Genomic DNA, 13,435 nt, shown 5'->3' with positions numbered 1-13,435 from the left:
AAATTTTGTGAAATGTTGCGTCGATTTTTCATATTTATATTTTTTAATATAAAGAACGAAAGAACTGAAATATGTTTTTTTATATATAAAAATTTTAAATTGAAATCTAAATCATAAGAGATATTTATAAAAAAAAAAATGACAAGATTTTTATTCAATTCTTTAAGAAAAGGACAAAAATCGGGTTACCATCTTCAGGTAACTTGTGCCATCTCTTTTTTTTGCTTTTTTCTTTCCTTACGATAGATGACGCACGTATATAAAAAATTAGAATTTATGTGTATTAGATCAACATTACACTTATTTGTTCAAAATATTACTCAACTGTTGAAGTTTTGTAATTAATTGAATGTATAAGATTAAAATTCTTCCAACAGAATCTTGAGAAATAGTAAAAAAAATTATTACATTCTTTTTTTTTTTTTTTNAATTTTTTTTTTTTTTTTTTTTTTTGAAAAAAACTTTTTTCGTATTATTAATTTTTTTCAAAATGATAATATTTTTATATAAGTATTAAATATATCATATTATTATACATCAAAATATTATTTTAAAAAAGATTATCTTTAATTTTTCCTTTTTGAATCTATTAGTTACTTATGATAGAAATTAAAATTGAAACGAATATTTTTGATAGAAACTATGGAAACCATTAAAAAAAAAAAAAATATTGATCCGCAAAAATCATGGCAAATGCTAAACGGGTTTGATATTTTTATACCTTAATATATACGTTCGTGAATTCTGTATATTTTTTTTTTTAGTAAGATATTTTTATTAAAATTTACCAACTCAATAATCACATTTTATCATTCATTGAATTTATTATTTATAAATTTAAAAATTTATAAATTTATAAATTTACTTAATTATTATTTCAATTTAAAAATTTCGATATTAATTTAATTGATATGTGTTTGGTATATATTGTTCATTTATATATTACTTAGATCCACATTTTATTCAATTAATTACATAATACAAGATGCAATCATCATATGAATGAAATCGTATTATCTTCGATTATTGAACGCGAACGAATGCAACTTGAGAAATAGATATTATTAGCGCAATGAAATAATTTAATTTACATAAAGTCATATTAATAGTTTAATACACATTCATTTTATAAACAAACATAAATGTACATATCAATAAATTAAATAACATTTATTATCAAATGTTATAAAATATTTATGTTATAATAATACATCAATAATACATCAAAAAATATATCTATAAAAATGACACTATATATTTATAAAAATAAAAATTGTATAAATCGATATTACATATATTTTTTATATAAAAAATATTACAAATTTCATTAATAATATTATTCACATAATTTAACATTTTTATTTCTATATACAATTATTCGCATTTAAATATTTTATTTGATTGCTCATTTTAATCATTTTTAATGTCTATTGGATTAAGAATTTTTAATACATATTGTAATATTTTAATTAAATCTTCTTCATTTTTGTTATGATCTACATTTAATAACGTAAATTTACCTAAAGCTTCTTGTATACTTTGAGAAAAACCAGCACTTCGTATAATTAATTTTCCTTTCTGATTGTTAGATATTAAAGACCATAACATAGAACCTGCTATTTTAATTTCATCTAAAGAACCATTTTTAAATATATCATGTAGAACATTAATGAAATCCACTGAAATATTTTTATTATGTTAAAAGTAATTTAAATAATAATATATAATGCGATACTAAGATAAATTATATATTAATTTACCTGAACTAAGTAATCGCGGTCGATTAGTCATGTTAAATGCAAGATTACGTAATATGGAAATTGCAAGAATTCTATTAGATGATGAAGAGTATTTTGACAATTGCAATAAAACATCCAACCCATCAACAGCCTGAAAAAAGAATGAATTATTCATAATTATGTGAAATAATGAATAACAATTAATTTACATATCAAGGAAATTAAAATATTTTTATGATATTGAGATATGAAAATTTAAATTATAAATTATAAATTTAATTTTACCTTTGGGACACATAACTGACCCTCTTCGTAATAAGTAAAATCAATTAAGAATTCTAAACAATATAACTCAACAAGTGGCCATGGTTTTGCTCGTTTTGTCGTAATTGGATGTATTTTCGTAAAAAACTGTAGGAGATTACTCTAAGAGATTTAAATTAATAAATAAATGTTATTTTTTTTTTAAAGTAATATATATAAAATATCAAATTACCTTTGAAATTGATACTCTACATTCATGAACATGTATTGCATTTCGTAAAACATGAAAGCCAAAGTGTAACTTATGATTATCAAAGGATTGACCTGCTTTATCTATTTCTTTACAAACTAATTGTACAATAACATGTATAAGAGCGAGAGTATTTGGAGTTTTTCTAAGACCTGTTCCTGGTAAAATAGTTGTTAATGTCAAAGATTGCGCTGCTAAAAAATTAAAGTCATTTAATGATTATTCATTTAATATTTAATATAAATATTTAAATTTTAATACCTGTAGAACATTTTGTAGTGTAGGTTGCTAGTAATTTTAAAGCAGTAGTCGTAACTGTTTTATTTAATGCAATCCAAGCCCACAATTTATGTAACACATCTGCTAGTCCAGATTTCATCAAAACTTCTTTAACTTCTATACTACCATACATAAAATTCATTAGTAATATTAAAATAGCATTCACGTCGTATAGTAATGGATGAATCTAAAATGAATATAAAAAGATAAGGAAAATTTTTTATTATAATTATAAAAATGATACTGGAAATTCTATGTCAATATATGAATAATATTTGCATGTTTTTCTTAAAATTATAATATTAGAGAACTCTTAACTGATTATTGGATGATATATATATATATAAATTTGATATAAATATATATATGTGTATAAATTACCTTTTTTTCACGATCTGTTTGATTTTTGAAAAGTTCAAAAGGTTGTATATTTAATCTGACATATAATTCTTTTAATATCATTAAAACTGTTTCAGATAAATTTTCTCTTAATGCAACTTTTTTGGCTATATTTGATACACACAATAAATTAGTGAGCGCGCTTGTAATCAAATCTTTATCATCATTTAATTTTTTATTTTTTTTAGATTTATTATAATTATGAGCTATAAATAATTGTAATAAAATATTACAAAGCTCTTCACTCATAATAATTTCCTTTTTTTCAACTTCACAATCTGATATTTTTTCGGAAATTAAAGGGATATCTTTATTTCCATTTGATTTTGATGAATATATATTGACGTTTTGTAAAGAAAGTTTATTAACATCAGATATAATTTCTCTTAAATCATTTCTGTTGCCAGTTAATGATTTAATTGAAGAAGTATCTATTACCAATTGTAATGAAATATTACTTTTTCCTAAAGAATCTTTTTGAATTTCCTGAGAAAGTAGAAATGCGAGACAACTTATAGCACTGATACGAAGTTCTGGACTAGAATCTTTCATTGCAATACAAATAGATGAAAGTATAATTTCTGGACCACACAATTCTAAAGCAGTTTGAATTGATTCAAAATGTTGATTTTCCGTTAACGAAAGTATGGCTATAAAATTGAAAATCTCAGTCCAGAGCTTATTTCGTAAAGATATCAACTCGGATATATTATTACCTGCACATTATTACGTCATAATAATTTAATTTATATTGAATTTTTTTTAAGAAAGTTTATGAATTTAGATTTTTTACTTACAATATAAATCATAGTTTAAAAAACAAAACAACTTGTAAAGTGAATCAAGAGAAAAATTAGCTACAAGAGTATATTCATTACTATGTGTAATACAGTTCGTTAAAACTGTACAAATATTAATATACATTTCTAATACATCACAGGAATGTGTTAAATTCTTTTTATTTTCCACATCTTTAGGAATTTCATTGATGCATCTGAAAGATTATAAATATAAATCCTAAAAAAGTATTAATTTTAAAATAACAAATATTATACATGCTCTAGATTATACATATTTAATTACCCAATTAAATATTTGTCAATAGAATGCTCATAAATTTGATGAACAACTTCTTGTTTTCCTATAAATATTAAATTATTTAATAGTCTACATACAGCTGTTATCAATGATGGTGTTGCTACTAATTGTAAATAATTATCTATATCAGTAGTTGATCCTCTGGCAGAAACTATAAAATATAAATATAAAATTGATATTTATATTTGTAATTTTTCATTTGTTTATAAAATAGTTATAATAATTAGAAAATATACATACAAGGTTGTAATTCATCTTGACAATTATATAAATGTGAAATTGTACGCGATACCATTGACGTACAACTTGATTGCATGCTATGAATAGATGGGACTTTCCCAGTTTCTTGTTCTTGATTATTCATATGGTCACAGTCCAAAGAAGTAAACATATAAATACTAGAACATAGCACACTTATTTCGTAATAAGTGTTATTTTGTTCTATATATATTAAAATAGAGCTTGCTTTCAGAGAATCCATCTAAATAAAGCATTATATAATAATAAAATAAAATAAAAATTTATATTTAACTTAAAAATAATCTTATATTATTTATAATGGACTTATAATAATATTATAATAAATTTATAATAGACAAAATTTAATATTTACTTACATATTGAAAAATTATAGAATTGCAATTTTTCACTAAACTACTGAATGCACAACAAGCTTGTTCTCTAACAATGCATGATTCTTCTCTACTAGCAATACATTGAAGTAATGTCTGACATAATTCGCTTGGTGCTAATGCTACAGAATTTAATAATTGAGAAGCAGTATGTAAATTATTCATAAGTCCAGCTAATAATTGTAAAGCAGATGCTCGAATTAAAGGATCTCGATTTTGCCATAACATGGGCAACCAATTTAACGTACGATCTTCTTCATACCAAAATTGCGCAAAAATCTGAAAATATTTATACATATTAGATTTTTTATGATTCTATTTATAAAGATTATACTTACATTTTTATTAAAGTTTATTTGCATTTGATATAACAAATGATTAAGACATATAATAGAATTTCTAGTTATGGATAAACCCATAAAACTAACTGTTCCAGCTCCATGAAAGGATATAATTAGTTCGATCAATGAGTTTCCTAATGATATTAATAAATTTTTATAATCTATCCAATTGCACTTTCCAATTAAATATGTTAAACACGTTAATAACCAATCAAGGTAAGCTGTAATTAATGAAATCATAATTTATTTTATACAGGTTTAAATATTATGCAATATCGTATAGAAAAGAAATTCACCTAAATTATAATAATGCTGTTGATCTCCTAAACATAAAGTAGAAATAATTAATTCAATAAAATGTAACCAAATGTTCTGATTTTCCATAGTAGATTTCTCAGTTTCTTCTACAGCTGAACATATACGAGCTAATTTCAATATAGATTGATGTATATTTTGATTATCTAATTCTGAGTTTTTTAATAATTCGCCCAATGATTTAGTTATATTTTTCATTATTTTGTAAGTCCATGTATACTTTCCTAATTTATGTGAAAACATAAAATTATTTTTATTATATTTTAAATAATACGTAAATTTTATTGATTATTTAAATTTTACCATTTTTTGTAATATTGATATAAACTTGTAGAAAATTTAAAACTTCAACAAATAAATCACAGTCTTCTTTACTTGCAGGTTGTGAATATAAAAATCGTTCAAATGTTCGTTCCCAAGGTAATAAGCTTATGTCTTTTATTTCTTCATATTGTTGCATTTTATAAAATTTTATATACCTAAAAAAATAATTAGCAACTTAAAAATAATTGTTTTCATTGAAATAGAATTATAAACAATTATTATAAAAATGTTGTAAACAATAATCACATTGTAAGATAATCAAGTGCACATGAAACTGAGTCATGAGTAGTTGAATTTTGTATATTATACAATTGTTGTTGACAGCAGTAATAAGAAGAACTAAGACGTAAAACTAAAAATTCGTTTTCTTGAATTTTCAATTTTTCTGATACATCAGAATCATAAAGATTGTTTAAATTTTTCCAAAGTACATTTATACCATTATGCCATTCCCATATCCAATATTGTTTTATAAATGTTAATGATAATGGATTATTGTCATGAAGAACTGGATAACAAAAAAAAAAAATAAATTTAATAAATTTTCTAATAATAAATTATACAATAACGTTTTTAATATTAACATAAATATATATAATTATTAAATTTAAAATTTGAAATTTATAATTTACCAGACATATCTGATCGTCTATGTCTACTTATTTTCGAATGTGATTTACAAATGAATGGTAATTTCATCTTAGATATAACAATATAAGGTAAAGCAACATTTAATTGATTATAATTTTCTGCATATTTTTCATTCAATCTTATGATGTAATCATTATAAAGTAATATACATAATAATTGTGAACCATCAATTTTAACACATTCATTATTTGGAAATAGGAAAAGACCTAAAAAATATTTTTTGATCATAAGCAATTTTAATGTTTTCATTTACTTAAATGAAAATTATTTTATATATTTCAATATTTTTGTTATACTTACTTCTAATTATATTCGAAAAAACGTTAATACGAGTAGATAAATCTTGACGTATAGAAGATTCAGAAGATGCTAATAATTTTAGTATAGTAATTATAGGAATGACAGAATCTGGATAATTATTATATTCTTTTTCAACCTAAAAATTAATATTTTTTATAAAGAATTAAAAATATTATTTATATAAAATGCAAAAATAAAATTATAAAATAAATTTTACCAAAGCACTATTAAATATTTTTAAGATTAGCGATAATCCATTTTCAGTAATAAACAATTTGTGTAAAGAAGAATCTGTAAGCATGACACTAATTTGTACTAATGCTGATTTTCTTATTTTTGGATCAACATCTGAATCATTTAACATTTCAAGTACTGATAATAAATTACTTCTCTGTAAAATTAAATATATATTACATTATACTATATATAAAATTTTTAAGTTTAAATGTTTATATATAAAAATATATAACCTGATAATTGCCTTCAGATTTTTTAAAAGACATTTGATGATCAAATATGCAAAGCGAATTAAATGGTAAATCGTGTAAAGATGATAATCGTGGTAATTTTTGAACTGAATTTTTTTCTTTTTCAAGAAGCCAAATCAATCTACAAACAGCTTCTTCTCTAATAGCTTCTTCTGATGAAAATAGGAATCTTAAATTACCTTTTAAAACCTTTTAAATGAACATATATATTTAATTATAATATTTTAAAACTTATATATATAAAAAATATATTTTTTCAACAATATACATAATACCTCAATAAATGGTAATTGTATGTTAGTAGAAACATCAGGATCAAAGATTTTTGTTACACATTGACCTAAAGTTGTAGAAGAATGAGCATAACACTGTAAAATAGGCAACACTGGTACTATTACTTCTAATGATTTTAACCATCCATTTTCTCCCATTTGTAATCTTCCTTTTAGAATATAAATTAATATTTCTTCGGACATTTCTCTGATCTAATAAAAATATAAATAATTTTTTATAAGTTAAATGTATTATTAAAGATAAACATATTTATAAAATTTTATTTTACCCTTTTATCATCATGTATTATACCATAAGATACAATTTCAGTTAACACAGATGATTCGAATAAAAACATTAAATTTTCCCAGGATAACATTTCACTTCTATATTCTATTCCTAGAATTTTTTTAGTTAAAGTATGACATTCGAGATACGTAACATATTGTATATCTGCATCTGCATTTGCTAATAAATTTAATATTAATTTTGTAGCTAACTTATGATCTTCATCATTTAGAGAATACCTTGAATATTAAATAAATTATATTTTAATAATTAAATTATATTGATGTAATAAATAATAGTCTTAAATTAATATAATTTATAAAAGATATATACTTATTTATATTTTGTAAAAATTCAATAGTTTTTTTAACAATGCTGAAATTTTTGTGATAAGATAAACTTAATTTTGAAGAGTATAACATTTTTAAGACTTCTGAATGAGATGAATTAGATTTGTTTTTTAATAAATCTATGATTGCTTGCATTGATTTCATTATTATTCTTAATTCATCAAATATTTTAATATACATTATTTCATCAGAATCTTGAAATTGCTATATAAAGAATAACGAATGATATTTTTTAATTTAATTTTTATATACTATTACAATTATTGGAATTATATTATATATATAAATCTAAAAATTACTTACACGGCCATATTCTTGTAATATAGAGTGTAGTTTTGGATATAAAAAATAAATAGCAGCATCTATTATAGCTATGCATATTGATGTTTTAAGAGATTTAGGAAAAATAATATCTGCTATTTCCAAAGGAACAATATGACTTAAAAGTTTCATTGTAATAGTAATAAGATGCAAATATGTTATCCTGAAATCATCCATTGTGCTATAATTTCCAAAATATTCTATAACATCTCCTAAGATGCCAAATAATACTTTCATATCTTCAATTACTTTTAAGGCAATATCATCATTACAAAGCCAAACATTTGGCATGATGCTAATAATAAGTAATTCTACTAATTCATACATCAAGTCTATTATGTACTTGATGTCTCTTAATAAAAATTTGGAATCAATAGAAATACTTAATTGAGATATAACATGTTTTAAAGTTTCAATGCAAAAAATTGGAATAAGCATTTGTTGCAATTGTAAAACAGAATCATCAATATTATCAGATACACTTTGACTTCTTTCACTTGTATCCTAGATAAAATATAGAAGATTAAAAATTATAAATATATATTTTAATATATATTTTAAATAAATACTTACAGTAGATTGATATGCTTGATAATTAACTTCTGGAAATCCCCCATCAGGACTATCTCTTATTTCAGAAGAAGAATAAGCATTATTGCTTAATTTTTCTGTTAATAACTAAAAAATATATATATTATCAATATATCATGTTATCTTTAAATAATATAATTACTTAATTTAATTATACTTATTTACTTTTTGTTTTTTATTTGCAATGCATGGTTCACAGTAATAATAAATTCTTAGTCTTAAAGAACGTGTTAATTTATGAAGCGTTTTTAATACCATTGGTACAATATTTTTAAAATTAGTATTTTTTGCATTTGTACTAGATTTTAACAGATTATGTAATATCTGAAATTTTATTCCACATTATTGAATATTAATAAATATTAATCAAATAAAAAATTGAAATATTTATATACATAAACAATAGTTGGTCTTTGAAGAAAAACTTCTGCTGGAAAGTCCTGCATCATTACATTTGTTATAAATTGACAAGTATGTAATATAAGATTTGTATCTAAATTATTATTTAGAGCATCTTCAACTGCCGCTAAAACACCTCTATCTGAAGCAACTAAAGGTTGCCATGGCATGATTAACCATTTAATACCACCTTCTGTAGCTTTGGATACTGGAGTTCCATCTCCACATTCTAATGTTAAATCAAATGGTACTGTACTATAAAATAAATATAATATATTTTTATTTATATATATTTGTTCAATTACAATTGAATTATTATATTATGGAAAAAATATATTTAAAATATTTACTTATTTAGAACAGGAGTAATACTTTGAGACAAATGATCTTCTTTCGTTTGTATTTTGTTAATTTCATTATATTCATAATCTTTTATGCGTGTTCTATGTCGGTCATAATCGATAAATCCCATTTTTGGAGAGCTAGGATCCTTGAAAAAAATTTGATATATTTCTTTAAAATATTTTTTCTGAATTTACAAATATTATTAATAAAGTTTTATACAAACCTTTATAGTTTCTGATTTTAATGATATTGTTTGCAATTTATCTGAATTAAGAACTGCTTCTTCAATTTCATTTAATTTTTCATACCATTCTGAATCTAATTTTCTTCTTAATTCATGTAGCTCATTTTGAAATCTTACTTTACCAAATGCATTTAAATGATTTTTATCACTTATCTTAAAAACATATAACAAATATATATTTTAAGAATAAAATTTTAATTTTGATATAATAATTCAGATTTCATTGCTATTGATTCTTATAATTTAAAAAGAATTAAGAAGAATTATATTTTTAGAAAAAATTAAATATATATTTATTATAAATAAGTACCTTTAGTAAACGAAGTAATAAATCTAAAACTTTTTGAGTTTGCGAAAAAGTTTCAAATGAAAACCAATTAAATAATTTTGTTATTAATTCTTTCCTTACAGCATCACAATCACAACCAAAACCAAGATCGTATTTTGAAATAATATTATCTAATGCTCTCAATCGTATTTCTTCAATATTGTGACCTGAAAAATTAAAAGAATTTTTTTTTTTTTAAATCATATCTTTATTTTTTAGATTATAAATAAAATATTTGAAAAATTTATATTTACTTAATTTTTTAACGTGTATTGCTGTTATTCCACTCATGTTTGACGTTAGATTAACATATATTAAAATTCATGTTTTAGGTTAATTTTTCTCACTGTTTTGAATATTCCACCGCCAAATATTATGAGCATTATGGGTAAATTTAATCTTTGGTTATATTTTTATATTATAAGTGAATGAATTTAACTATAATTTTATAATATAAATTATTGAATAATTTATAAATAATTTGTTTTTCATATCCTATATTATTTTGCTTAGAATAAAATTATATTTATATGCAACATATATTAATGAAAATGTAACTTTAATTTATTCGCGTATTCGCGCCATCTATCGATGAAACTGTGAAAATAAGCTGAAGTGTATTGTAAACGCATATGCTCATCTATGTATTTCATTATTTAAATTTCCCGCGCACGCGCAAATCAACGACATATTCGTTCAATCGAATTTGATGCAGTATCAACGCGATATAACATTACTTCACTAGAGAAGAAGCAAGTCTATGTTTCATGATTTTCTTCGAGGGCGTTTTCATCTAGAATTTCTCATTGAGATATTGATTTTGAAACTATTTTTTTAGGAATTTACTGAATTTTCATGTAGGGAAGAAAATAAATTTATTTAATTAGAGATATCCATTTTTTCTTCAATTTCTTATTTTTTTTTGATGTTTAAAAAAAATTTATAATTTACATATTCTCATTCTTTTAGATAAATGAAGAACAATATAAATATATTTAACGTGAATAATTACAATAAATGCATATAATGCATATTTCAAATTTGCATTTTCCATTTTTGTTTTCGATTAAATTTTATTGAATTTATTATCTCTTAATTTTCCAAATTTAAGAGATAAATAATTTAAGGTAAGGTATTTATAAGGTAATAATAAAAAATATATTCTTAATATCGTCAATTTGAGATCAAACACAATTTTTTTATTCTTTTTTATTTTTCAATTACTAAACATTTTTCATTTGACGAAATTTATGTTTACTATATAACAAGTATTTAAAAAAAAAAAAAAAGAAATAATTCTTTAATATGAAATTTTTAAAAATTAAATTTTTAAAATGTATGAATAAAAATTATATAAAATATTTTTTATAACGACATTCATTCAACAATTTTTCTATCTCTAGTTTATAATAAATAATTATTGATTATTACATTTGTTTCCATAATTACAAGCAATAAACGGCTAAAAATAAGAATTATCTTAAATATAACTGAAATAGTAAAATCGTATCAGAACATACTTAACAAGAATAATGGAAACTGGATCGTCCCAGATTAACGACATTAAGAAGACAACGATGTTTCGAAAGGACTGTTTAATCACCTCACGAAATTTCAAGGATAATAATTCGAAGCACATGCCTTCCGCTAATGGGGTCGGTGTGTAGGTATTACAATCGCATTAATCTCACAACACTGATTTAGATAATTATGTACACGTTATTTAACTGCATATAAACGTACAAAAGGGATTTAAAACTAATCATCGAATTGTTGGTAATCGTCTTGGGAGCGTTTCATTCTCACTTTTTTTTTTCACTTTTTAAACTTTCCTTTTTTACGCTCATGTTCATGCAGTTCTCTTATAAGTTGTTTGATTTAGCGCGGAACTTACATAAAGTAGTTTTTCACGCCAAAAAAACAAAATACGTATACATTCCTGATAAAAAGTCTATGGAAGTGTCTGATACATAAAAACGCGATAAAAAGCAAGATCATGGATCATTTCTTTTCCTTTTAAGTTAATTATTTATTATTATTCTTTGATTAATTATTCGAGATAAATATTAAAATACGAGTTTGATATTTAAAATAAAATTTTGGTCGTTATAAAGATGTATTTTTTTTTCTTTTACATCATATATAGATATATTTTTATCATGATCTCATTTTATCATTTTTCTGTTTTATTTAATTGCATCGTGAATTTCACATATATTTTTGCAATTTAACTTATAATCTATATACTACAAATTTACAAAAAAAAAAAGGAAAAAGAAACGAATTTTCATTTTATTTTATTAAAATTTCTGTAAAATTTTGATAAATAACATTTCAAGTATATAGAATATAAGTCAGATTTGTTATTTTTAGAATACTCGAATTTTATAAACATTTATTTTTAATCATAAATCATTTACAGGACAAATCTTTAACGATATAGATATAAAAATTATGAACATAAAAATTATGAAATTGTTGATTTGGTTAATCGTTATTTACATCGTTAATATATAATAAACAACGACCGATTCCTTTGGTTCTTACGCTTGCGATATAATGATTAGAAAAATTTTACGCATACATTACTACGATTAAGGACACCTGTAGCCGTGATATCGGCCATCCATTGGTTCCTTCGCTATTCGATAAATGAATAAATGAATAAAATATCAAGACGTTTAAGCGATCGATAAAATGAATACAAACGTTATTGCTTTCAAGATTGTTCTTCATTTACACATCAAGCAAAGAAACGTGCAATTACGCAACATTAATATAACATTATTGACATTTCCACATTTAAACGCAATTACATGAAAATTATATTTAATCGTCTATCTTTCGAGCTTTACCTTGTGTTTTCCTTCGTAAAATGTTTCGACATCAAATAATATACGAATTAAGAAATATACAAAAATATTTAAAATTATAATTCTAACGAATAACTCTTTAAATATTATAAATTTAAAGGTGTCGAGAAAATGATCGAAAGTATTTCAAAGGAAAAAAAAAAAATAGTTCCATGGTATTACTCGATGGTAGAACTCGTATAAACGTCAAAACACGTGGTCGAAACGAGTCGAAGTGTGAAATTGTATTTTTTTAGTGATGCACGTCTGCATCAAATCGTCGTGAATCGATCCCATCATTTCATGATGATACACCAGCGATGTATACTCGTATATATCGATGTCTAACCAACTGATTAAGGTT

At 22.5% G+C, this 13,435-nt stretch overlaps 1 protein-coding gene across 1 annotated transcript; it reads right to left on the bottom strand.

Moving 5' to 3' along the window:
* Window positions 1–1,383: 1,383 nt before the first annotated feature.
* LOC122719353 (rotatin) lies at window positions 1,384–10,602 on the bottom strand. The gene is given in 30 exon segments (XM_043945118.1): window positions 1,384–1,679; window positions 1,761–1,890; window positions 2,025–2,165; window positions 2,236–2,447; window positions 2,515–2,719; window positions 2,914–3,647; window positions 3,729–3,925; window positions 4,015–4,180; window positions 4,270–4,510; window positions 4,647–4,940; window positions 5,000–5,223; window positions 5,299–5,541; window positions 5,621–5,796; window positions 5,888–6,149; window positions 6,274–6,498; window positions 6,593–6,728; window positions 6,810–6,983; window positions 7,063–7,269; window positions 7,356–7,565; window positions 7,643–7,880; window positions 7,975–8,195; window positions 8,295–8,816; window positions 8,886–8,990; window positions 9,069–9,227; window positions 9,299–9,557; window positions 9,653–9,792; window positions 9,871–10,044; window positions 10,202–10,386; window positions 10,474–10,539; window positions 10,542–10,602. Coding segments are annotated over 30 exon segments (6,576 nt in total). The 3' UTR covers window positions 1,384–1,410.
* Window positions 10,603–13,435: the final 2,833 nt, after the last annotated feature.

This window comes from Apis laboriosa, unplaced genomic scaffold (assembly GCF_014066325.1).
Source record: "Apis laboriosa isolate Shangri-la unplaced genomic scaffold, ASM1406632v1 scaffold105_cov147, whole genome shotgun sequence".
In the NCBI taxonomy this organism is placed as follows: Eukaryota; Metazoa; Arthropoda; class Insecta; order Hymenoptera; family Apidae; genus Apis; species Apis laboriosa.
This window is presented reverse-complemented; position numbering and strand designations above follow the sequence as displayed.